Source organism: Python bivittatus, unplaced genomic scaffold (assembly GCF_059951505.1).
Source record: "Python bivittatus isolate LINGU-HERP-01145 unplaced genomic scaffold, Pbiv_v1 ctg000980_np1212, whole genome shotgun sequence".
Taxonomy (NCBI): domain Eukaryota; kingdom Metazoa; phylum Chordata; class Lepidosauria; order Squamata; family Pythonidae; genus Python; species Python bivittatus.
The window spans coordinates 47620779-47647407 of NW_028277125.1; the positions used below are offsets into that span (position 1 = coordinate 47620779).

Consider the following 26629-nt stretch of genomic DNA (forward strand, 5'->3'; position numbering starts at 1 on the left):
ACAGCTTGAATCCCAAGATGTAGGTGGCTCCTATTCTAATGGCCTTCTGGAAGCTTGTAAAAACTTGGCTGTTTTGGACCTGATTAAGGAGGAGCTGCTGGCACCAGTTGTGTAATGGTTAAACATATACTGGTTTGGTTTTATTACATTTATTGTTTTCATTGCAATGGCTCATTGTGAACCACTCAGAGTCCTTGAAGACTGAAGTGGTCTAGAAACATCCTACATAAATACATTCATAAGTAAATAATATATATTAACCAGTGAGTAGTAAATATTTATAGCTGGGAATATTTTAAATGATTTCATATTATTAAGGAATCATAGTTCAATTCCACCTTGCTTCTTTAATATTTTTATATTATTATTGTTGGTCACACAGTCAGCCAAATGTTTAGACTGGATTTGGCATTTTTATCCATCTATTGAGTCCTTCCCAAGGACCTGGGATAGGCAGATGTTGTTTGATGGTGTTAAAGGTATTGTTGTTGTTGTTGTTGTTGTTGTTGTTATTTAAATTTGTATGCCACTCAACTCTTAATTATTCTGGGTAGCTCACAACAATCAAACAAATAAATTAAAATAAAACAAATAAAAGATAAAAGATGGCAAGTGTGCTGAAGCAAAGGATTTCACTCTCCCTCGCCAAAGGCCTGGGTGAAGGGCCAGGTCTTCACAGCTCTTCGAAACAACAGCAGAGTGGGGGCCATCCAGATCTCGGGAGGAAGCTCATTTCAGAGGGCAGGTGCTGCTACAGAGAAGGCACACTTCCAGGGTCCCGAAAGATGGCATTGTTTAATCGAAGGAACCTGGAGTGCACCAACCCTGCAGGATCAAACTGGCCAGGCAGATGTTATGGGAGATGGGCAGTCCCTCAAGTAACCAGACCCTCTGCCATGTAATATTTATCATCTCTGTTTGGAGGACAGTGAATTGGAAATTAAATCACTTGTTTATCTTCTCTATCAAGAATTCAGAACAGTACAAGCCACTTGTATTGGCAGGGTCTTGAAAATAGATATCAAGAAGAAGGGATACTTCTAGGGCAGTACAGATATGATCAAGATGGAGAATCATTACAATGTTTCAAGTCTTGGTAGGTCAACATTTCAGAATATAAAACTACTTTTTGTGTGCTTTCCTTTGTTACTATTGAAATACTCTCAAGGACTTTTAGCATGAAAATAGTAGTGGATTCTGATTCTTTTTCTTCTTTTTTTTTTGGAAGACAACCGAAAAAGCATTCCACAGAGTGGAATTAAGGATATTTTCCAACCTGGGCTGTGTGGAATATGCACACCTCTATTGCTTCAGAGTGCATGGATGAACTGCTGAATGAACATTACATTTCTGAATCTAAGTTTATAAAGGGAAAGCTTCAAACACTGGAATCCTTAAAAGATAAGGATGTGTGATGCCCTACAGGCTCCGTAATTCTTTCCTGACTAAATATATTGTGTGTGTGTGTGTGTGTGTGTGTGTAGGTATTTACGTTGCTGTATTATTGTATTCATGTTAACACTGTACTTTCCTATCTTAAAAGATAATAGATAAATAAGGAAATGAATAAAAATTAAATCTATGATTTTAAACAAAGCCGATTAAACCACAGAGTAACCCAGGCTTCTCAACATTACTTGAAAAATAATTAAACACCATGGCATCTGCAATTTATTTTTGAACCTTGTGTTCCCCTGCTGTTCAGTGTGTTAATTTGTCGTTTAATGTTCATTTGTTTATTCCTTTAATGCTGTCTTGCAGGCCACAAAGATGAAGTTTTAATAACTAAACTTAGGATGAATACGATTGCCATACAGGAATCTGATTTTAAACCCAAAATAAATGAGATAGTCCTAAGCAATGAGCCAGGATGAGGTCCAATCTTGAAATTTCAAGTGGAACAATAGGCAGTTAACACACAAAACTGCAGAATGAGTATATACTTACTTGTAAGGTATTGGATCAATTCACTCCTGAACTGGTCAGTCCAAACCCCATCTTCAAGGGAGATAAGGCCAGTTCCTGAAAAACCAGGTGGTCCTGGGGGGCCTTGGGGGCCTGGTGGACCAGGGAGACCAGCAGCTAAGGAATATCCCACACCTTGAAGTGAAAAGAATAAACTCTTTAGTTAATAAAGAGGCATGTTATTTTTCATGATAGTTAGGATGAGGTAGATTTAGGAATAGCACTTAGGGCTTTAAATTTTAGCTCCTGTTTCTGTTTTCTGCTCCTCTCTTTCCCATGTTATTTCACTGAAACTAACACCACAGTTATAAAGACAATAACTCAGAAGTAAATTCCACTGCATTCTGTGGGTGCATTCTATGAATGCAATCTTATTCTGGGAATATGTTCTACTGAACTCAGTGAGTTTACTTCTGAGTAGGCAAGCATACCATGCATGGCTAATGTACATCTCAACTCATCACCTTAATTTTAATCAGAGATTAAGCAGGAATTTCTTCACAATAATTTTATTAGAATGTAATTTTCATATAAATATTTGCTAAAACCACTTTGGTGTAATGGTTAAGGCATCAGGCTAGAAACTGGGAGACCGTGAGCTCTAGCTGGGTGATCTTGGGTCAGTCTCTCAGCCTGAGGAAGGAGGCAATGGCAAACCACTTCTGAAATCTTGCCAAAAGAACTGCAGCGACTAGCCCAGGCAGCCGCTAGGAGTCAAAAACTGACTTGAGGGCACACACACAAAAAGGCATTGATTTTTTTTTTAAACATGTCACAATCGTTTGTGTACTATTTTGTACTTGAAATGTTTTGATTCAGTCTGGAGGTGGCAGAGAAAATCAAAATGGAGTTCTACTAGTTCCATCTAAACAAAATTTCTAGAAAAAAAATAAGTGGCACTTGAAATAATAATAATAATAATTTGAAATGTTACTGTACCCCATAACAGTCATAATTCTTAGAGAGGTAGATCTGCCCTAAAAACAAAGATATCAATGTAGTTCTGTCAGTAGTTTCTTACCTTTTTAAAAATTTAAGTGGAAACCCAAGTAGAATTTCAGACTGATTAGTTCACTATGCTACTTGGTCATTTTAACCACTCAAATTCTATGACTATCGCCATCCCTAGATTATCTTGTCTGCCCTTGTAAAGTTACAGAGAATTTTCCTCTTCAGAAGGCTTATATCTCTACCAACGACCACAGTGTTTTTCAAACTTGGCAACTTTATGATGTGTGGACTTCAACTCCCAGAATTCCCCAGCTAGCATGCTGGGGAATTTCCTGGCTGGAGAATTTTAGGAATTGAAGCCCACACATCTTAAAGCTGCCAAGGTTGAAAAGCACCGATCTAGCCAAACACAGTGTATATCAAATTTTCTTACTTTGTAGATATGTGGAGATATCCTCTGCAGTAATGGTGGAAACAGAGCTACCTGGTCTTCCTGGGGGGCCTGGAGGCCCAGGTGGCCCTATAATGCCTCTGAACTCTGAAGCTGAAATTACAAAGGAAGCAAGTGAACAACACCAGTACCTGATTTACTGCTTTCCTTGCCCTCCCCACACCCCACATATAAGCATACCGCTTCATACTCATTTACATATCCACCAGGGCAAAATCACTGTTGCCTGTAGATTAAAAACAACAACAACCCTCTTCCATCCCATTCAATTAGCTGTCTACAGGGCAAGGGTAGACAATCTTTTGCTGCATGTATTTTTTTAAAGGGCGGGAGGACCGTCTCAGCGAGGATGTAAACTGGATGAAGCTCTCTCACACACAAATGGAACTTTTCATTTTTTTGAAATTGTTTGTGAGGGGCTTTTTTTGCGGGGGGGGGTTATAGTATCATATTATTTCAGCACCATACTGTAGTTGTTGTGTGTTTCCTGACTCAGAATGATACAACTCTGCTGCCAATTTGGGCAACTGTGCCAAAAAAATTAGGCAGTCTGATCAGAAGAGTTTTGGAGTTCTTCACTTAGGGAAGTGAAGATAGAACAGAAGAATTTACTACATCATAGTAAATATTTCAGGACCTCATGTTCTTAGATTACCCTGGTGATGGGGTTATGGAGCTTGTGAGGATCTATACCAAGCTAGAAACGCCACCTCTGATCACAGTCTTATAGCTCATTCACATATGTCCCTGTGCTGTTTCCATTTTCCACTGTCAAGTGAAAAATAGGCCCAAATACTCTAGCAATCAGTTGTATATCAAAGAGGTGGAGCTGAATTTTCTGCTGTCTGCTTCAATTAATATTACAGAGATCTAGATGTTTGAACTACAGATAAAGAATTAAAGATGGCAAATTCAAGGTGGATGACAAGGTGGACTTGTGGTTATGGTAAGCAAATCCAACAGAGGAAACTTTAATATGGATATCCTTCAGCTGTTCATCTATGAGGATGATCTCTTAAAATGGTATGATAGGATGACAAGGCTTACCTTCAAGCAAACTTAAGATATCAGCATAAGTTGTCCCAGGAGGACCAGGTGGTCCAGGAAGTCCAATACTAATTCCAGAACCTAAAATATTAATAAAAGCTGAGCTATGAAATGATTAAGAAAACTGGAAAGAGCCACACTGTATATTTCCTCAGAAAACCTGAGGAAATTAGGCAGTCTCAAAGTTCATGTTCATTTGATCATAGAGTGTGGACAAAAGATACAAGTTAGTTTCAGGAGGCGATTTAGTCTTACCAAAATGATTGGGCTAAAGATGCTTTCACATCAGGCTAACATGATATTGAAATGTTATGGGGAGTAAACAAAAATCTTAAATCCTCCAATGATTTCCTACCACCTATTCCATTTTTTTTCCTTATCATCTTTAAAACTTGCTTTGACTGCTAGAGTTAGAAGCAATTGCCTGGAGGCATGCTGAGATATTTGCCTTGATTTTGCCATACATGAGTCTAGCTTCCCTTGTAAGGGAAAAAAACCTTTGTATTCTTTTTTTTATGTAGTTAACAATTATAGGTGATTAAAATTACAAATCATTTTAATTTTTGTAGTCATTGATGTCTTTTGACATGTTTTTGCCAAATTTCTGTCCTATTATTTGTCTCAAGGTTACAATCCCCATTTCAGTTTTCTGCTTCCAAGAATATATTCCAGTCAGTATACTGAAGATGCAGATCTGACCAAAATGCTTTGCTGAGAGCATCCATACATAATATTTTTTTTTATTTTGAAAGAGTTGTATAGGCATTTGTAAACAGATTTGATGAGTTCTAAAAATAACTACCTCATGTACTTAATTCCTGAAAAAAAAATTCAAATGATCAGTGCTTCCCTTTTCCCAAAGCAGTTCTGTAAACTAGCAATCAAAATCTGTCCACAACAAATGGACGGTTTAGTGCAGATGGAAATCAATGATTTTATGTATTTTCTACAATTCTTCTTGTAAGTAAATTACGAGAGATCCTTAAAAGATATGAGTATATTTTCACACTGATTACAGCAGGGTCTCATTCAAACATAATGGCCCTTATGTCCCCCTCTCTCCACCAAATATAAGGGAAAGATGAAATATTGCATGAAAATATCTTGACCAGTGCCTATTTTGTTGATATTGCAAGCTAACTTAAAATAGTTCCCACAATGTTAGCTAAACTAGGACAAGTCCATTATAGTGAGAGAAAGGGATACCATAACAGATACAGGGTAGCAACAATTGGGTTGAGACATTATTACATTCCTACACAGTATCTGGCAATCAACTTTTCTAATGGGATTACAATGAACAGTACAGAGCATTCAATTTATCTTTCATGGTGTGTCATTGAGAAAATCACATTGTGCAATGGAATCACTACACGTACTATAAAACTTGTTATAAAAGAAGTCATTACTTGTCATGTAGCTGACAACACGTCTTGTCAACTCATCATAGTCCAGTGACAAAGCTAAGCCATCTCCTCCCAGTCCAGGTGGCCCAGGGGGACCTGGGGGACCTTGAGGTCCAATAAGATATGAACGAACCTCTTCACCTAAAGAAAGGATTAAAAAAACATGCAGTGTTTATTTTTCTGAGTTTTGGTGCTTCCAAAACCAACAATATTTCAGTTTTTTTGGCTATTTTTAACATACTTTACTATTTTTCAACTTCTAGAAATGTTCTCTCTGCTGATTCTTAGTTTTCTGAGCTGACTAGTTATACATAAGGTAGTTTGGGGTACTTCAGCTTGGAACAAAGAAAAGTGAAATGTGATGTTCCTTTAAACTTGATAAATATGTTTTATTTTGTTTCTTATATATCCAACATTTGTGTGCATTTCTTGCTCTCCATCTTGAGAGTTTGGTGAATACTGTAACTTCTCTATTACTGAATTTTGCTGAGCCAAATAAAAATTATTTATGTGAGCTCAACATCCATTTGGAGATTGTTTAAGCTATGGCCAAAGTCATACTGCAGGGCATGGGGGTCTAATGGGGGCTTGCAGCACTGGGGGTGGTTGGTGGTTTGATGATGCTTTCTTCATCTTTTAACTCATACAGTATACAGTATATATAGAGAGAGAGACAGAGAGAGAAAGAAAGAGAGAAAGAGACAGATTTTTAAACTGTTTATCATTTTTTATGTGTAAGCCACCTAGAGTCACTGTATAGTGAGATGAGCAACATATAAATTTGATAAATAAATAAAAATAAATAAATAAAATAATACCACAAAGTTTAAGGGGAGACATATAGAGGTATATGAAATAAAGCATGGCATGGATAACATGAATAAAAAAAGTTGTTCCCCTCTTTCACAGTGTAAGAATTTGTGGTCATCTACTGCAAATAAATACAGGGAAATCAGGGCGGATAGAAAGAAGTCACTTTCTTTAACTACTGCACCTAGTTAAACTCTGGAATTCATTGCCAGTAATTGTAATGGCAGCAAACTTGGATAGTTTTAAAAGAAAACTAGTTCATGAAGAATCAGGATGTCCAAAGCTACTGATCATGTAATCTATTTATTACCTCCTCAATCAAAGGCAGCATGCTTTAAATACTGATTGCTGGGAAGCAAAGGAGGAAGGGGGAAATCACTCTCTTTCCAGCCTTGTGAGCTTCCCCAATGCATCCAGTTGGGTACTTGTGACACGGAATGCTGGAAGAAATGGACTGATGGCCTAATCCAGCAGAGTTCTTCTTATACTTTTAGAACTATTGAATCAAGCTCTAGTTATACCTACGTCTACAGTAGATGTAACCTATGATACTGGCACCAAATAATTCAAAGACAATTTCACTTGTATATAGCGTTTTCCCCTATTTCTTTAAAATGCATGGCACTAGAAGCGAATGAACAACTTACTAGTCTTGGAGCATTTACTTACTCTGCAGCATGGCACGAAGATTTTCATAAGACAGTGATGAGGAGATAGAAGATGAGGAGCCTGAAGCTAGAGAAAGAAAAGCAGTCAAAAACATAAACTGTAAGTTCACAAAGACGCGAAAATACAGTACAAATATTTCTAACATATAACAAAGAAAGTAGATGATAATGAGAGAGCAGGTGCTTAACAATCTGATAGTAGGGCATCAGAATGACATCACAATCTATTCAGCACATTAAAATTATTTCCTATTCCTGATAAACTTCCACTATGCCAAAAGGACACTGTTGGGATTCAACTAGAGGCAATGAAAAGGAGCAACCCACCCACGTTCAGTATGGTAGCAATGCCCAAATAATTAATATATCTCATACAGACCAGTTCTGTAGTTTCATGTGTAAAGATGAAGAATAACTGAAGAAATGGAAACTAAGTATATAAAAATATGGGCCTTACTGGATATGTAGCTCATAACACGACGGGCCAATTCACCATAGTCCAAAGATTCGGCACCAATGGTGATTCCTGGAGGTCCAGGCGGGCCTTGTGGTCCAATCAGATAACGGCCAATACTATCACCTAATAAGAAAGAAAAAACAAAGTTAAATTACTACAGAGATGGATTAATGCTATGATCAGGTTCTCTTGGAAATCTGTCTGAACCATCTAGGGAAACTATAAAGATAAATTTTCCATAGCATTCCTAATATAATTAGCTTCTACCTCAGATTCAAGAAACACCTGACTAGAGCATTTGGGGATCCAGATTCTAAGTTCCTAACGTGTTGTTTTCCCTTATAAGTATTGTTTATATGGCATATAAACACAGCTCAGCTTTCCCCAACATGATACCCTTCATTATTAGACCTATCAATTCTGACTACTAGCCACACTAGATGGTGTCTGTGGGCATCCATAAGATGCCGAAATAAGAGGAAGACCAGTTTATCTTTTCTCACTCACTTGGGAAGAAGCATACACCAAGACCAATTAAATTAATGGATCATTATCCCTGCTATGCAATGCATGTTGTGGAAAACATTTCTGTACTTTAAGTTACACAAATCTTGGCAGCTGAGGTGTAATCTGATTGCTAATTAGGAAAGGAAACATGACAAAATAATATTTTAAAAGAGAAATTTGAAAGCAAATGTCTTTTCTTGGACATTTCTCACTTCCATGTCAGAAGAAAACCAAGGACTTGGTTACTTACCTGTGGGAAGGGTTGTCTATGACTTGGAACTTATGAAAGTATTTAAGCCAGCCCATGCTTTGTGTTAAATGAGGTGATAATAAAGATGGTAAAATTATTCACTATACCTCTCAGACTTCAGGGATTAAGTCATATTTTTTAAATGTTACACTCCCCTCCCCATTTAAAGTCTCCTTGCTAAGAGAAAATGAATACAAGAAAGGGCAGGACTACTCATATGCTATTCTATCCTTTACAAATAGGATGTTTTTTTCCCCCCCAAACACCAAGGAGTGGACCATATTAGATCTGGTCTCATCCCACCCTCATTTTCAAACATTACAGTGTATAATGTTGCCACCTCAGTCTCCAGGTCCTCTGATGTAATACATATCCATTATGCAACTTCTGGGGCCCTTGTTTTCCAGGCAGAATCTGCCCACTGTACACAGTCTAGCAGAAAGGATACCCAGTGCTAGATACCCAGAGAATACCCACTGCTAGACACATCCAGGGGGTTGGGACCCAGAGAATGGCACTCTCAGTTTCAGCCTTCATACTTTGCAACAGCTTGCTCCCTGAGGTTGTAAGACACCACCTTTTTACCCTGTAGGAAACTGGTCAAAATTGCCCTTGATCTCAGGGCATTCAATGTGGGAAGCTGAATGTCTCTGAGGACAGCTTCAAACTTTATGAATGTTTTAGTATATGTATATTGTCATCTGTCTGGTACAGAATATATGGCTTTGTGGAAAGCCATGTAAAACCACTGTACGAACTTACTCTGTAGGTACTCAGAGACATACTGTTGGATCTCTTGAACTGAGCCAATTCCAACTCCTGGAAGTCCAGGAGGGCCCGGGGGACCTGGAGGGCCCTGAGAAGTTCTTGATCCAGCTGTAGAAAAAAGTTACTTTAATTATAATACCCTTTGATATTCTCCTTACTGGAATCCCCCTACCTACACCACCCTAGCCTGCCTGTGGAAATAAAAAGGCAAAAAGAAAACATTCACAGGGAAAAGATTTGGGTATGTAGGCACGCCAGTGCAGAGCACCTTTGTCCTTCCTTCTGGTTAACAGAATCTGATCAATTAAATGAAGCAAATCTAGGCCAGATTTGCAGTGTTTATTTGGGGCAAAGAATGCAGCCTTTCTTCCACCCATGCCAGTCAGGAACATGCTCATGAATTTGAATGTCTAATTCTACTGTTTATTTAGTTCACTTCTGGGCAAGAGTTTTCTATACAGCAAGCTCTTGTTTCAGAGCTTTAAAAAGCTACATTGGACTGAGTCTTTAAACTTTTACAGCTACTGTGCTAAAATAGCCCCACCTATATTTTCAAAGCATGATGTTTAGATAAATTAAGAATATGACTAATCAGGGTGGTTCACTTTCAGGATAGTATTTCCTGATACTGTTGTATGGAGCTGTTATTCACATACAAACTTTTCAGAGAAATTAAAATTGAAATTGTATTTACCCTTGCATTGTATATACCCTTATCATTAGGGTTACATCACATGCAAATGTGTATATTCTAAGTGCAAATAAAATGAAGGGTTCCTTACCTCCTCCAGGGATTCCAGGGGCACCTGGTACACCTGCATCACCTAAAAAAAAAGTAATGGAGGAACAAAAATGTCCATTATGTAAGTCCAAAAGGTGACTCTTTGATTATATGAGACCATTACTCTATGTAGCAGGCTAGAACAGTCTTTATTGTCCTATTGAGGAAGAATAGGAGCAAAAGAGTCTTCTCAAAGGGAAAGCTAACATTGTTTATATCTTTTTAAACATTATTTTAAAAAAAATGAATAGCCAACTTCAAATGAGAATGTTCACACTGTATCAGAAGCACCAATCTCTCTACCAACTGGAATTCAAGACCCTGATAAGGTGGTCTGTGGAAAGAGCAGCCCCTCTTTGCCCAAACCTTTGTCTCCTTTAGGTCCAGGTGGCCCAGCTGGTCCAGGATGTCCAGGTGGTCCTTGAAGAGTAATGCCAGTACCTCCTAAAAGAGATGATAAGGAATCATGGAGAATTGAAGGGGAACTGGTAACAGGGGAGGGAAGACAGTTTTCATCTAGGGACAGCTTTCATCTGTATCATTATGTCATACACCTTAAATATTTTAAATAAAGTTGCTGTTATAACAAGCACACATTTAGAAAGATTACCTCTTACACAGGTATGGTCCTGAAGGTGGCAGAACAGGCTAATTTCCTTATTAACTATGCACCAACATTTACCAACACAGATTTGCCAATACAAAATATGGTAGATTATGACCTATTGCTTATCTTGAAGTCAGCCCCGTTAAATCAGCGTGACTCATTATTATTCTGAGTAGTCACGTTTCGGACTGTGTTATATCATCCTGAAAAAGAAGGAAGATACATTTAGACTCACCTTGAACAGAAGATCCTGGGAGACCTGGCTGGCCTTGTTCACCTATGAGAAAGATGAACAATCATGTAACTTGACAATGACTATATTACTACCTTTTGGTTCCACTCAATGAACAAAACACTAATTTTTATTACCTTTGAATCCTCGTGGACCAGGCAACCCTGCAAATGAAAAGATCTATTAGACCTGTAATGCTTATACACAGGGCACCATCACAAGATTTCTTTCGGTAAGGCCACTGTTACTGGCACAGATACTCTTCATCAGTTTCAATTTTCATTCTTTTTGTTGGTGTGGATGCTGCTTAAGACAGTGTGGTCTACAGGACAGACTTACTTTCTGTCGCTTGTATTTAGGCATGAAGGTTTGGTTGCTTTGTACTAATGACTTCTGCCAAATAGCATCATATCTAGATTAGAGTCTGGTTCTGCCAGCCTATCAGATAGTACTAGTAAATTGAGTTGCTGCTTTATGTTGCCAGAAACCTGAGATTAAACATGTGTCTTAGAAAGAAAGGAAAGACTAACTTTTTTTCAGACAAGAAAGACCAAATTACTTTATTGGGTGCAGCCTCACTGCAAGCTATACCAGGTCCTCAGAACAACTTCTGAAGTTTAGCATCTAGGTCTATTCTGGAGTGTGAAATAAGTCACAAAAATGTATTTAAAAATCCTGAGAACTGCTATTCTTGTTTGTCATTTATTGGAGATGACATGCACACTTAGATTCAAGGGAGCATCTGCTTAAAACAGAAAAAAGAGATACAGGTGGTCCCCAGTTTAAGAACGAGTTCCATTCCCAAGGTCTGTCCTTAAATTGTATGTAAGCCAGAACAATATTGTATAATACTGTATAAGTAGTATTGTGTAATGAACTTGAACCATTGTGTATTTAATTCGAATCGTGTATTTAATTTGAATTTTGCTACAATAGGCTCTGTTCTTAACTACGGGTTGTTTGTAACCCAGGCATTCTTGTCCTGGGGACTACAGAAATGGCAGGATTTCATTTGTTTTATCATTACAATGTCTTCCTTCCTTCCTTCCTTCCTTCCTTCCTTCCTTCCTTCCTTCCTTCCTTCCTTCCTTCCTTCCTTCCTTCCTTCCTTCCTTCCTTCCTTCCTTCTTTACATTAATCTCACGTTCTTCAGGCTAGTAATCAGGTCTGCCTTCCTGTAGCTTTAGCAACTTTGCAACATCAACTTTCCCAGTCTAATCATTCCCTAACCCCAAGAAACAGATTTCAAATTACTCACCTTGATCTCCTCTTGGACCTGGAGGACCCGGGGGTCCTGGGGGTCCAGCAAAGTAACTTTCTGTAGTAAAAGAACATCATTATCATCTTCAGCAACTACAACAGAGACATTAATAGACACAGCGACAGAATCCTGAGCTTTCTTTATTGGTCAGAACTCTCCTATTAATGTAAAGCTTGCCTTACTTGTGTCAAAGCATTCATAACAGCTGTCCCAGGATTGATCAATTACACATGGGAATAGGAACTTAGAAATCAAATGGAAATACGTACCTGATGTGGGCACAAAAGAACCTGGTCTCCCTGGTGGCCCTGGTAAGCCTTCTCCTAAGTAACAGAAATATTTGAGAGTATTAGTCCTAATTAGTACATAAATCTCTATGAAAGGTAATTCAAGTTATCTTTTTACAATAGATATATGACTGTGCCAGACTGCAGCACAAGACCCATTTAAGTGCACCTGGCTCTGTCTCTTTTGGTGTTCATATTCTTCTTCCTTCATTACTTTTTGATCACAGACTTCATTATTAAATTCCAGTGCAACTAGAGCAGAGAAAGCATCTACTGTGTGCCTGTGACATATTATGAATTGATTGGAATTCATGTTTGAGGTTAGCACAGTTGTTGAAAACATTATGAAACCATTGATTTTGTGAAAAGATTTTTTACCTGGTGGGCCACGGGGTCCTGGTGGGCCCTCAACAGAAGCACCTGTTAAGTGGAAAGAAAACAATTACCTTGGATTCAGATAAAACAGTGACAAAGTGTGATGGAAGGCATGAGAAGGGAGGATTCTGGAAGGGAGCTTCAAGGTTACAGGGAGGGGGAGTGACATCCCAAGCATCTCCTCAGCCCCCAGCTGGACTATGTGAAAGTAAGGAGGAAGAGACTGGCCCCTTCCTAAGGGCTTGATGGTTATAGCTGCTCTTGTTGGGGAATTAGAGTTAGTCTGGCAAGATTCTGTCTATTAGGTGCAAACTAATAAAGAAGCTGAGCTGATTTCCAGACTCTCTCGTGTGATTCTTGGGCTGAACCTGACACAAAGCTATGCTATGTCTTCTGCACAGATATTTGGCGTGATAGCAGCTCACCTATCACTTCTACCAAACAGAATTTAAAACACACACACACACAAACATGCACACACACACACAGAATCAGGCCTATAATAAACTACAAAATATGAAGCAATAAAACTGTAGAACAACTAAAAAACTACTAGATTTGGGGTTTTTTTTCTCAGAAATGGCAAATGAATTTATCTCTAAGATATAATGACCCATTATCCCATTGGAGGACTTAAAGCATGCTTCATCTTCCCACCTAATTCCGCTTCATTTTTGAACATTATATATATAGAACTCAGTATATACCTGGGGGTCCTGGTGGACCTGGGGGTCCAGGTGGTCCTGGTAGTCCTCTAGTATTTTGCAGTGCTAGACAAAACAGGTAAGTAGAATGTACAAATTAAATATTAGATATGTTTTAGAGATGAAAACAACATTAAAAAGTATCAGAGTAATCTTCCTCAATCTGGTGGCCTTTAGATATATTGGACTACAGCCACAGGTGTAAGCTTTTTATTCTTCTTGAGCAGCAGGCACATTTAATTAAGTAAAAATACTAACAATAGAAATTGAGTTTCAGTCATTTTTGGTGCTGTATGGAGATTTGGGGGACACAGCACCTGAATGAAACCTGGAGTGCCTCCACCACATGTGCTTTGTCAAATTGGTACTTATAGTAGTCTGATGGTACCGCTTGTCTTGGTCAGGCAGGCAGTCTAGGAAGAGCATGATCCTCTGGAGAATCCATGGGGGGGGGGGAATGGCACGTGCTTTGTCACCCCCTTCTCCAAAATTTGTAACCATGACTACAGTTTCCTAATTGCTAGATAATATGAACAATGGGCATGTTGGCTGAAGAAAATAAGAGTTGTAGTTGAACAAATCAAGTTGGAGAAGCTGAATTAAAAGCATCTCATATAAAGCTTATCCTCTGAAGAAATGTTCACATCTTTTCTGATGTTTGGTAAATCAAATTAAAAAGATAAACTACAATACATGCATCATTTTAGGACTTGTTCTCATTAGCACTCACAAGTTGACTTAATGACACCCAGAAGTGTCCTGCACATCATCTTGTGAAAGTGCTTGAGGAAATTACTTCCAGGTGCTTAAAGCATAAGTCTTGGGTTAGGGACAGAACAAGCAAAGGATTAGTCAACTCTAGTTTCAAATTGTGTATATCCTAACTCTGAAATTTGTACAACTGGAACTGTGGAAATACTGTACAGAAATTCCTATAATTTGCACTAAAGACATCTGGAAGCTAGAATTCTTAAATGTGACAAATGACAGTGACTAGACAGTAAGAATATAGATTCTGTTGGACTTCTCAATAGCTTTCAATACCATCAACATCTTCTGGGGAGGTTGTCTCAGAAGTAAAATGGCATGAGTTTTCAGTGATTCTTTACATGATAAAATGATAATTTCCAAAAGGTGACATTTAGGATTCCTCTTTGATCCTGAGACATTTATACTTCAGAATCTTCAGACTTTCATTTTAGCCACAAAGTAATATCTGCATGAAAATACTGTCAGTTCATCCATACACTATACTGATATGCAGTTCTTCCTATCATTAAACAGTCAGTAATTTGCCTTGTTCGTTGTTTTGTTTTGTTTTGTAATCTAAGCAGCTGATCACCATGAGGAGGAGGGAGAATAGGGAAGAGAATGCCAAATTCTCAATGATTACAGCATTCTGGGAATCATATTTAACACCCTAAAGGCACAATCCATCTCTTTGGAATTCTCAACATTGTTAGAACATTAATGTCTATCAGAAACAGACCACTCTACCTTCGATAGGAGCTGCTTCTGATTTGATGGTTTCAACAATGGTGGTTTCACCTTGAATGCCTCTCTCACCACGAGGACCTGCACCAGAACATGAAAAATGCCACACTCTTTAATTATCAGAGCAGAAGTTTCCAGGGTCTTAGCAGGGCAAAGCTTCCCCCACAAGCACCATTTAGATTTTGCAAGCTTCCACCTTATCATTTGAACTCAGAGGGATTCTTAAGGATTCTGAGAGTCACTTCAGAAACTTACGGATGACCTGCATGCTGTACGTGGAAATGGCATTGTTTAATATCCAACTTTATATTTTTTTTACAGTTACTTTCATTTTTAAAACACCTATACTCTGCCATCCTTTTAAGAAATAACTCAAGGTGGCTTATAGTAAATAGAAGAAACATAATAAAAGAAACATATGATTTTAGAGAAGACAGAAATGCAGTAGATTAAATAAATACAAACAACCTTTTCATCATTGAAACAGCTGTTACCTCAGCAGGCAAGAAAGAGAGGTCTTCACAAAATGAAGCGGGGGGGGGGCAGGGGGAGGGGAAGGAGAAAACTACCAGAAGTCAATCAAGAAGGTCTTCCTCAATAAGTAGCTCCAAACTGAGACCATGGGCTCAGAGGAAGCTTTCTCTTGCATCTCTAATTATGTTTCAGATGTTGGTGACATGTGAAGGAGAGACTTTCCAACTCATCTTAATGAGCGGCAACCCCTAGCTCACATAAACTAATAGTAAGGACAGAAAGAAGTGCCAGCAAATGCAGCAGCAGCAATAAGAACACTGGGGAGGGAATACTTCAAGCATGGGGATGGCTAGCCCCATAAAGGCCTGCTGTCTTCAGCCCCAGATCCTTCATCTTCTGGGACTCTCTTCTTCTTTTTTTAGTAAAGTTTTATTTAAATTTTTATGTTTTATGTATTTATATGTATTTATGGTTTTGATGTTTTGTGAGCTGCCCAGAGTCCCCCATTGGGGAGAAAAGGGCGGGGAGAAATTTAATAAACAAATAAACAAACGAACAAACACTGTAGGTGCATGAAATATTATACAAAAAACAGTTTCAGAGCAGTAGTAATTCACTGTATAGTGCACACGAGACTATTCCAGGCATTAAAAGGAGAAGGCTGAAATCATAAAGAAACAAAAAGCTTAAAATATAAGCAAATATGAAATACACTGATCAAGACAGCCTAAAAAGAAATAACACCACAATGAGAGCACCTTGGCAGAAAAGAAAGGAAGCAAATGCTGGACTTTCAGAAAATGTAATTAATACCTTGAGCTCCAGGAAGACCAGCTGGGCCAACAGGACCTGAATTAAGAAACAAAATTTGACCACTGTTCTTAAAAATAAGGCAACTATCTCACCCTCAAGAAGGAAAACCAAGAAACCTATTAAATAATGGGCGTATCTGCAAAGTAAAATTAATTTTCTACAGGTTTCAATTGTTACTCAAATGCCATACCATCACAAACCACAATTTGTGCTTTCTTTCATTTCCTTCCATTTAACAAGTGACGAAAAAGGAAGGTGTCTGAACAAAAAAGTACCACTGGGGCAATTCCACCTATGTTGGCTTTAAAGAAGATTATGTAAAGAAATGTTCTGTTTACATCTCTTCTAGAAAGGGAGAAAAGTTGGACTCCTGCCTGTGAAGAAATTTGCTTCACATAGACCCTATAGAACTTTTGACACTATCATTTGTCAACTCTTTCTTTAATAACTTAAAGCTTTAATCTACCTATGGCCTATCTAAACAACTAAACTATTTTGCATGCTTACACATGATGCTTCACGCTCCCACACTCTGGAGTTTGTTAAGGTTAATCATCAATTTTTCACCATCAGTATATTAATCCACCACTGAGAGACAACAGAAACAGTCAAGAGAAAATAGTCAAGAATGAAATGAGATTCCCACCTGGGACACCAGGTGGGCCAGGAGGTCCAACAGCCCCTGGTGGACCTGGTGGGCCAGGAACTGCAATAGTTGCTCCACCATCTGAAACACAAGAGAATTAAAAAAAAAAAAATTACACATCATTTTATGTAGAAAGACTGCCAAGGGATATGAAAGCTATTGGGCAGAGATGAGTGCTGTTACTGCTGCATTACCTGAACTGGTAACCTGGCCTGGTGTTCCAGGTTCACCTATAGAAACAAGAAGATAAGAAGAGATATTACACGGACTTTAAATAACAGATTATTGAACTGTGGACTGTACATCTGAGATGTCATTAGATATTTGTACCATTAAATATTTTGTCCAAAATATTATTATAACACCATGATCGGAAACATTTGGGGGAGAGAAATATGGTATTAATGCAATCTATTTCTCTTGAGGATGGATGAATCTTTACATTTTAGATATGGTCACTTTCTCATTTCCCCATCTTTGGTTTCTGCATCTATTTAAATTTTAATAAAAATCACCTCCAAATTTGTCCACATTTGTGTATTTTTAAAATATACACATTTTTGCAAGTGATTTTCTTTTAAACAATGTATATTAGGATATTATTTATGCTCAGATTTATTTGTGCACAAATTTTTGGAATGGAGAAATACACCACAGAAATCATGCCCTTTTTCCCACATCCTGTTTCATAGACTCCATCTTAGGCAGGGCTTTGCTGCAATAATATAGCGGAAAACTGAGAAAAGGTCCTCTGCTAGGTGTGAGTAGAAGCCTCTGTTTGAATACCTAACTACTCAATGGTCTTTTGGGTTGATTCTTTATATCAGGATATGCAATCTGTGGCCCCAGGGCCACGTGCATCAACCCCAAAGACTTGGGAGGAATTCCAAGCCCCCCAACCATCAATGATGCCACCAAATTGTAATTTTTAAAGGAAGCATTTCAAATACAGAGTGAAATTGTGCTAACTGTATTTAGTTCAGTTAATCAAATTGTCCTTCACTTTAATTTTAAATTAAGTTAAATTAAACTCAGTGTTTCTTTTGGCTCTGCCCATTTTTGGAGTCCAGGTCTTGGTTGGAAAAAGATTGAAACATCCCAGCTTTACAGTCTTATTTTAGGAGGAAAAGGAGTCAGACAGAATCTCTTGAATTCACATAGAGGTCTTAGTTTATTTTGCAACCCAATAACACAGCTGTATGTGCCTCTGGGGTAGAGGGAAGAAGTTATGCCATCGCTCTAGCATATCATGATGATACTGCCCTGCCATGATGATGTGAGCAAAGGCATTTTGTATAGCCAATGTTGGAACACTTACCTTTAGGTCCAGGTCGGCCTGGACTTCCTGTCAGACCTGTAGAGTTAAAATGACCATATGGAATGAATAATATTCTATGCCATTGTATAATTGGCGTACTGTAGCATTTCAATGCTATGAAGACTCTCTTTCTTTGCTTTCTGTTTGTATTTGTAAGACCCCCTTAGCCCTCTAATATTTGGATGTATTGTCTGTTTTTTTATCAATTTGGAATTCATCATTTGGCAGGAAAAACACACGAGATGCAACTGTTTTCCTTTCAAATCATGCAGCAAACCCAGCATTCCAAGGATTTCCAGAACCAGAAAGCATACAATGTAGGCATCATTTCATGTTGTTAAATCCGCTACAGTATGTTGAAAATGACATATGCACAGGTAACAATTACTATGCATCCTATGAAGTCAATACTTACTTCCTGGGAATAAGTCTGTAGCACTAAATGGGACTTATACCTAAGCAACCATGCATAGAATTGGAATGTAAAATTCCATTGCTACCATCTCAGCAATTACACTGAAGAAAAAGCCATTTCTGTTCCAGTTAAGGAAATAAATAATCTGTTCAAATTTAAAAAAGGACTATCCCATTTCTCATTACATTACTGCTCTCTAGCAGTAACTTGAGTTCATAAAGAAATATTATGTTTATGATTATATCTATGGTTTAATCAACAAACCATGGTTAAAACAAATCATGGTTTGGTTCACTGAGTGGACTCTGCCAATTAAAGATCAACATTTTAATCTACATGTTTATTCGTTAGGCATTTGTTTCCCTCCCAGTACCTTACCTGGTGGGCCTTGTGGTCCTGTGAGACCTAAGGAAACAATGGCATTGTATGAAGTTTATAGGAAGGCAGATTGGTAGACACAGAAACAATAATCAAAAACGTTTTACTGTGAAATTTTAAGTTTAGCAAATGAAATCTTTGGTAAAAGACTGAACCCATTTTCAGTTGAATCAATGGCATCTCTTACTTCCCTTCTGATATCAAGACCATCCTTTTCAGCATTTCTAAGGTATGCCCTTATTACTTCCCATCTGTGGCCAACACTGTCCTTCACTGTTTTACTGTTTGTTCCTGATGGCCTCCCCCTACATGCATACATACCCATCACACTTCTTCCAGTGTTATGCAAAGTACAGAAAAAGAATAAGAAATAGTAAAGGAAATTCAGGAAACAATATAAGAACAAAGGAAAAGAAATATAGCTAAATCTAGTTTATGCCAACACTATTCTTTCAGCCCTACTAGGTAGACCAGACCAGGAAATCAGCTCCACAAGAAGTTTAAAACTACTTTTATTGAGATGAGCAAAATCTGGCAAATCTGATTGTGCTGTACCCCCTCCTCTTTCTTATACTTCAGAGAATTAGGGAGGGGTCTGCCTGAGCCATTTCCAAATATTATCTTGTTCTGGACTTAAAAGATGCTTCAGCCCCTTTTGCCTAGGTAATGGTTCCTGCATATGTCTGCCAAGATCATCTTCCTTACTTTCTATACCTTCATTATATCTCTCCATACCTTTCTACCCTTGCAAGCCTTCCTTGTTCCTACCATCTCCATATATTTCCTTTTGTTTTTTAAACTTCTCACCTGTCTCTTTTTATGGATCTCATCAACTCCAACCTATCATAATTCCTTGATCTTCCCCTTCTTCTCAGTCCTTTCATTCCCCCTTCATTCATTTGTTATGCACTTTGATCCTCTCTATATGATCGAATCATGTCTTTGTACCTCTTTGGGACTGATCACCCTTTTTGTATTCAATCTATATTAATTCATCACCTATTTATTCTTGATCCTATCTCTTCTTGCTTTACCAAATATTCTTCTTAACTAATCCATTGCTACTGCATTCAGCTTATTTTGTTTCTCCTGACTTATCCAATTCTCACTTTCATAGAACATAGCAATTTTTTGCTTCTTTTGACAAATATTTATTATTTGTAACAGACCACATACTGCACACCCAAATTTTTCTCACTGTCATCTCTTGTACCCCTTCAGCCAAAATCCTGCCAAACACCTTCCCAGGCACAAGTAACAATTTAATGTGTTTTGTATTTATTCTTGTTACGATTTCCTTTAGAGAAAGGAACAATAATGTCATTCCTCCAGTCATCAGACACAAATACATGTTAAACAAGTTGCACAGCTGCTCCATAAGCACATCTCAACCATATTTTAATGTTTCTCCAGTTTCACCATTTATAATGCCTAGAGTCACTTGTTGAGATGGGTGGCCATACAAATTGAATAAATAAATATATACAATTTTTTAACATTCTCATAGCATTTTCCCAGTCTTACTCTAGGACACTCCACTGGCAGAGAGATACACTCCAGATAGAAACAAGAAATTTCCTTTGCTACAAATATTTTTGATCCATTCTGTATTACCTGGCTGCCCAGCATCTCCAGCAGGCCCTGGTGGTCCTCGTGGGCCTGGAATACCCATAAGACCTTGTTCTCCTAAAAGTTAATCAAGAGATATAAGATTAGTATTCTTCTTGAAAAGTATGGCCAATCATAAAAATGGAACTGTATCTATATACTACTAAAACTCTTGTGTCTGTAACCTTCAACTGGGCAACAATTTTTGAACCAAGGTACCTCAAATGGGCTAACTTACAGAATGCATCCAAAATCTGGGACCCATTACTCCTGTGGGATTGAAATTTGGGAAATTTGTAGCTGCTTCAACACTCCTGTGCTGCTGCGCCGCCATGGTCAGCCCAAGTCACATGATTGTCATGGGTATATACCTGACCTCTTTCCCGCCTCCCTCTGTCCCCTGCACCCAATTGGCTGGCAGCAAGGCCTAACAGGCGAGTGTTGATTGGCTGCTTTGGAAACAAGGCCGAAATCTGAAATCTCTTAATGGTTGTGGGCATTGAGGGAAGGATGAAGGAGCAACTCAGATGCCTGCTGGTGAGATAAGGCTGGCTGGGGGCACTGGTGGTCAGTGGGTGACCCCTCTTCCTTCCTCAAGGGAGGAGGCTCTTGGGGACATGCCAGAATGGGGAGCGGGGGTGCAATTTTCCTCATGGTCTGCAGCTCCCTTTGTTCCACCTCCTCCTGCAAAGTGGCAGGCAGTTCCACAGGTCATCCGAAGAGGAGGTGGCGGCTTCACTGGGGCTCTCCTGAGGGTTGTGAGGGGAGGGCAAATGGCACAAGGATATATTATATGAGGGAGGGAGGGAGGGAGGATTTCTGATGGTCCCTGCCAGCTTCCCACAAGCAAAGTCAATGGGGAAGCCACCAGCAAGTCATAAGTCACTCCCACTCCCACTGCTTTTTGCCTTTAGTCATTCTGTTTCTCTCTTTAGGTAAGGAAATATCTCTGAAACGATAACCCAATGGGTCATGGGTTGCCTAGTCACAACTAAAGACTAATCTTAAAGTCATTAATTAATTAAAGTCATAATAATTATGATGCTTTGGTAGAAGCCCCTTGTATTTGACACAACATATGGTGCAGCAAACTTCCCCATCATGGTATTCTCCAAATATGATGGTCCTGTAGCTCTCACACTTCTCAGAGATTCTGGGACCCCAGCCCATCTTGAGATGTACTATTACCATAGGTTGTGGGGAGGGGAACAGAATGACAAAAAGGGATGTAATGGAAGCATGTATATCTCTTTTCCCCCAGTATAACTAAAGGATAGGTTTGGTTTGCCAATTTTGATGCTGTGGTATACAGTAATGCAGTGAATATGTGAAAAATGTCAGTAAAAGCTACTAAAATTGAGCCTTATAATAAAAGGGCTATGCTTATCATGTTCTTTCCTTGTGTAAGAGGCAATAAAAGAATAATTATTTACCTCTGGGACCTTGATGTCCATCTGGGCCAGGTGGACCTACAGAAATATAAAAGCATTTCAGATGCTAATAAAATACTCAATGGTTTCAATATGTTTGATTAATTCAAACCACAGTATTTTTCTTTTTAACAGAATTGTTTAGTCTGAACTTTCACATACTCTATTGGCTGAACCTTGTCAAAAACTATAATACGGCCTCCCGTGTCACAACTGCAACTAATATTATCTTGGGAGTAAAAAAAAGGTAACAAAGAATACATATTCATATCTTTCCAATCATCACTAAGTCACATGTGGATCAAATCACATGTGAGTCAAATTTATCTACCTTTTTATATATTGCATGTACTGTAAACACGGATTACATACTACTCACATACCCAAACTGCAAGGAATATCTATACCGAACTCTAATTTTTAAATTCATTCCTGTTCTCTTTTAATGAGTCTTAAATTTTCTTCATTAAAGTATCTTTTATTCTGGAATGTAGGTTCCAAGAATCCTAAAGGGTGAGTAATTCATTTGAAATATATTTTCTAGAAATGTCCTTATGGGATATTGCCAGTCACCTGCTGATCCTTTAGGTCCCGGTTCACCTGCTGGCCCAGGCAGTCCTCTGGAGCCTGGTTCACCTGGAAATCAAACACACACACATTCCTGCATAACTCAGAATGAGAGAGGACAACCTTTTAGACATCCAGAATTATGTTCAGCCTTAATTCAGGCCATTGAGTGATACTGTATACCTGGCACATAATGAACACATAGACAGGTAAACATATGCAGATATCCAACTTCCTTCACAGACATTTGTGCACGCTTATCCTCACACTCATTCACTCCTATTTATATGCACATTTATAAGCATTTCCTTTTCCTCCTAAGGATGCATTTAGTGTCAGCTTCAATGAAAATACAGCAATTTTCAGCTCTGTCACTGGGAGCAGCAGGTAATCTATTGCAGTATATCAAGTAAGTGGAGTGCCTAGAGACCAACAATCTCCACGCAAATCTTTGGATTAATCTGAATACTTATGTCTGGATAAATGTAAATATTCATGTGGCAGTTTCAAAATCTTTGATCATGTTATATATACCTGTAAGACCACGGGGTCCTCTCTCCCCTGAATCACCTAAAACGCAAGTGGAAAGAAAATGAAACTAAATTAATCTGTGCTATAATTCCCATCAAGGTCAAGAATGATCACTTCGTGAAAAACGTGTAAAGAAGACATATTTGATAAGTTATGGGGGCAAATATAAGAGAATTAGATATAAAAGCACATCTACCTTTGGGCCCAGGTACTCCCTTTTCACCTAAATGATGGAGACACAAAGAATTTAAAGCAGAACATTACTGGAGGTAACATTTCTCAATTATGGTGGGCTGAAAAGAAGAGTAAAGAAAGGCTACTGTTGAGTAAGTTGGGCACATTAATTCCTTCTAATTTATAGATTATACATAGTCTAATCCTTATTACTTTATGTAATAAAATATTTTGGATGTACAGAATCCTCAGGATACACAAAATATGTTTATTACACAAGGTAGTAAGGATTAGACTATGTATAATCTATAAAATTAGAAAGAATCGATGTGCCCAATTCACCCAAGCTGCAGCAGAGAGAGATGGGAAGAGCTTTTCCATCTGTCTCTTGCTTTTTCTTAATGATTTTTATTCCAGTTAGTAATTATAAGAATTATGTAAATTTAAAATTTGTGTTTGCTTGCTTGCTTCCCTCCATATGCCTTTGCCTTTTGTGATGTGCCTTTTTACACTGTAACTTTATGGAAATGAAAAGTCTCTTTTTTTTTACTGATCTAAACCATTTTGGAAGTAAAGAGCAGAATAATGTACACAGACACACACAGACACACACACACTTAGCAGCAAATAAAGAGCATTGAGTTTGGAACAAGATGTTAGGCACTACTTTTTTAAAAATTGCTCCATGAACATATATAGTACACATTCTTAAAGCAATAATATTTTCATCCATTAAAATCCTTATATTCTTAATTTCATTCTCTGTTTTTAATATCAGGATATCATATCAATGCCTCCTTTCAACAACAGAAAGGCAAGTGGGCAAGTGATATCATGCGTATCCTGATGTCATTGTGCAAATGATACAAATTAACACTATATATTATTTGTGTCATAATCAAATTGACAACTTGCATAATTTGTGTCATTCTCATGATGACATCATGATCCTAAGGACAACATCGCGGCTTCCTCTGGATGCCTATGTTCAGTACTATCCTATAAATGCTCAGCACATGGTGGCAGACATGTTTTTGGACCCCACTCCCCAAACAGAGAAGTATGGTTTGTGAGTTGTACCTTTAGCACCCGGGATACCTGCTTCACCTCTAAATCCTTGAATTCCTGGAGGACCTAAAGAAAGAGCAAGATTAATTAGGAAGGTTGGGCAAGAGGTAACTGAGAACATTTTTTAAGACCAGGAAATAAGTAACATGGAGCTTTCACTTTTATTTCATTACATTGGTACAGGTTTAACTACTTGTAAGCCAAATAGATGATGCCTAGTCACAATATCTTGATTTACTGGATTTTATAATATGCATACTTGGTGCTTTCCTGATGGACTATAGTTCCTAGGTGCCCCAAAAGCATGGCATGGGGAAGGCAGCAATATGCTCAGATTGAAAGCATGATATTTTATTAGGAAGACCAGATTAACATGATGAATCTATCATATCTGTGAAAGGAAACATTGCAACAGTTAAGGAATCATGTGATCAGGATACCAATGCCTATTAATTTAGGTTTGCAGTCACAAGAAGGTATCTATAAACAAGAGTTGTACTTTTAATTAATTCTCCAAAACACTGACACTTTTATGATTTGCTTAAATTTAGAGGCCTCTTTGATTATTATTGGAAAGCAAAGTAGAACAGAGAGATCTTAAACTAAATGGAACAAAAATAAAACAAATATTTTGTATGTTTCAGAAACAACTGGGATGCCATTTCCCAGTGTAGATGGCTGTGGATGCAGGTTCTTACAGTTCCATTAGGAAAAGACTACACTCTCATTTTTAGCCCTAGAGCTACAAGCATCCATCATATGAATCAATCTTGAAACAAAGCAATATTAGTATTACTGAATATTTCTTTCATAACAAAAAAGTCAGAAGGCTAAAAAGCACAGCTGTAGCAATACTGCCAGTCTCAATCATTCTCACTTATGCTTCCTTCAGAGCACTACTGGGCAATCTCTTTTCCATTCTGTCTTATTTAAACTAGCTGAGAGGCAATGATTGGGTAGATCAAAACAGTGGTGAATGTATCTTTGCATGAATGAGTGGTATTGTATCATTGATCAGGCAATGGTATGTCAATTCCTTAAAAAAACAAAACAAAACTCCCTGAAATCAGAGATTTATGACAACTACTGTTCAGTCATAAATGCCTCTCTCTTTATGGCAGTCTCTGGGCAGCCATAAACATTACTGGAAGAAACAGACTATCTTGACCAATTTCAGACAGGGTTCAAGTCTGTTTCTTTGATTGCCTTGGTCACTCATGTGGGACAGAGACAGAGGGAATGTAACACTGTTGATATTGCTGGATTTTTCAGCAGTTTTTGACCAATTAATCCTTCTGAATCAAATGGGCTGGAACCCCTGTTCTATGACTGGAAGATGGTTATTTGCAGGAACCATCTCAGAGAGTAGTATTGGGTGACTGAGCCTCAGCAGCTTGGATGTTATACTGCAGGGATCCTCAAGGCATCAACTAGCTTTCAGTGAGGTTGCAGGCATGCAGTGTTCAAGGGTTCAGGCTGCAATGTGCCATCAGTACAGAGTATTTCCAAAGGGTGGGCCATGGGAGCAATTGCCCCAGGTCCTACATATTAGAGAAGGTAAACTGAGACTAACAAGGTAGAGAATTTGTGGGTAGGTAGTTCCGAAGTACAGAAACTGGGGAATCTGCATATTCTAAATGGGATGGCATTCCCTCAGAAGAGACAGGAATGCCATTTGGGATCTTAGCTATCACTAGAAGCCCAAGTGATATCTATGACTAAGAATGCCTATTACAGGCTTCGTCTAGATACGTATGTGCTGGTAATATACTGTCTGGTTTACCATAATGTGCTCTATGCAGGGCTATCCTTGTAACCAATCCAGAAGCAGCAGGTAGTGCAACATGTGGCAGCCAGATTCCTAAGTGGGACATTTGATCATGCTCATACTATCCTTATTCTGAAGCAACTGCATTGGTTAACAAGTAGCTCCCAGCCTAGCTCCAAGGCCCAATAAACTGTGGACCTAATTTCATGCAATATAATTTCAAAGGTTCATATTTCTAGCAAGACAGAGCTATTCCTCCTTTGGTAGCCTATTGGCCAAGGAAGGAGAGAAGAAGAAAATGTAGTATAAGAGAAAAAGATGGACCCATAAGGAGAAAGTAGGCTAGAAAGAGAGGGAAGGGTCAGCCGGGACCACTTTTGATTCTGGCACAGACAGCTGTTCTACTTACTGCTAACAT

General features: G+C 38.3%; 1 protein-coding gene across 2 annotated transcripts in view; it reads right to left on the reverse strand.

Moving 5' to 3' along the window:
* Window positions 1–26629, reverse strand: part of COL17A1 (collagen type XVII alpha 1 chain) — a 60959-nt gene that overhangs the window by 5860 nt on the left and 28470 nt on the right. The window contains exons 24-50 of one of the 2 annotated variants that reach the window (XM_088131887.1): window positions 24456–24509; window positions 23398–23424; window positions 23205–23240; window positions 22677–22739; window positions 22107–22142; window positions 20680–20751; window positions 19066–19092; window positions 18273–18308; window positions 17149–17184; window positions 16955–17035; window positions 16309–16344; window positions 15025–15102; window positions 13531–13593; window positions 12827–12868; window positions 12431–12484; window positions 12159–12218; window positions 11038–11064; window positions 10904–10945; window positions 10428–10502; window positions 10063–10104; window positions 9275–9388; window positions 7756–7878; window positions 7300–7365; window positions 5824–5961; window positions 4415–4495; window positions 3350–3460; window positions 1948–2100 (exon numbers count right to left, since the gene is read on the reverse strand). In XM_088131887.1, the coding sequence (XP_087988013.1) occupies window positions 1948–2100; window positions 3350–3460; window positions 4415–4495; window positions 5824–5961; window positions 7300–7365; window positions 7756–7878; window positions 9275–9388; window positions 10063–10104; window positions 10428–10502; window positions 10904–10945; window positions 11038–11064; window positions 12159–12218; window positions 12431–12484; window positions 12827–12868; window positions 13531–13593; window positions 15025–15102; window positions 16309–16344; window positions 16955–17035; window positions 17149–17184; window positions 18273–18308; window positions 19066–19092; window positions 20680–20751; window positions 22107–22142; window positions 22677–22739; window positions 23205–23240; window positions 23398–23424; window positions 24456–24509 (1773 nt within the window). Of the gene's footprint in view, window positions 1–1947; window positions 2101–3349; window positions 3461–4414; window positions 4496–5823; window positions 5962–7299; window positions 7366–7755; window positions 7879–9274; window positions 9389–10062; window positions 10105–10427; window positions 10506–10903; window positions 10946–11037; window positions 11065–12158; window positions 12219–12430; window positions 12485–12826; window positions 12869–13530; window positions 13594–15024; window positions 15103–16308; window positions 16345–16954; window positions 17036–17148; window positions 17185–18272; window positions 18309–19065; window positions 19093–20679; window positions 20752–22106; window positions 22143–22676; window positions 22740–23204; window positions 23241–23397; window positions 23425–24455; window positions 24510–26629 lie in introns of both variants that reach the window. The other variant, XM_088131886.1, reaches the window with a different exon arrangement.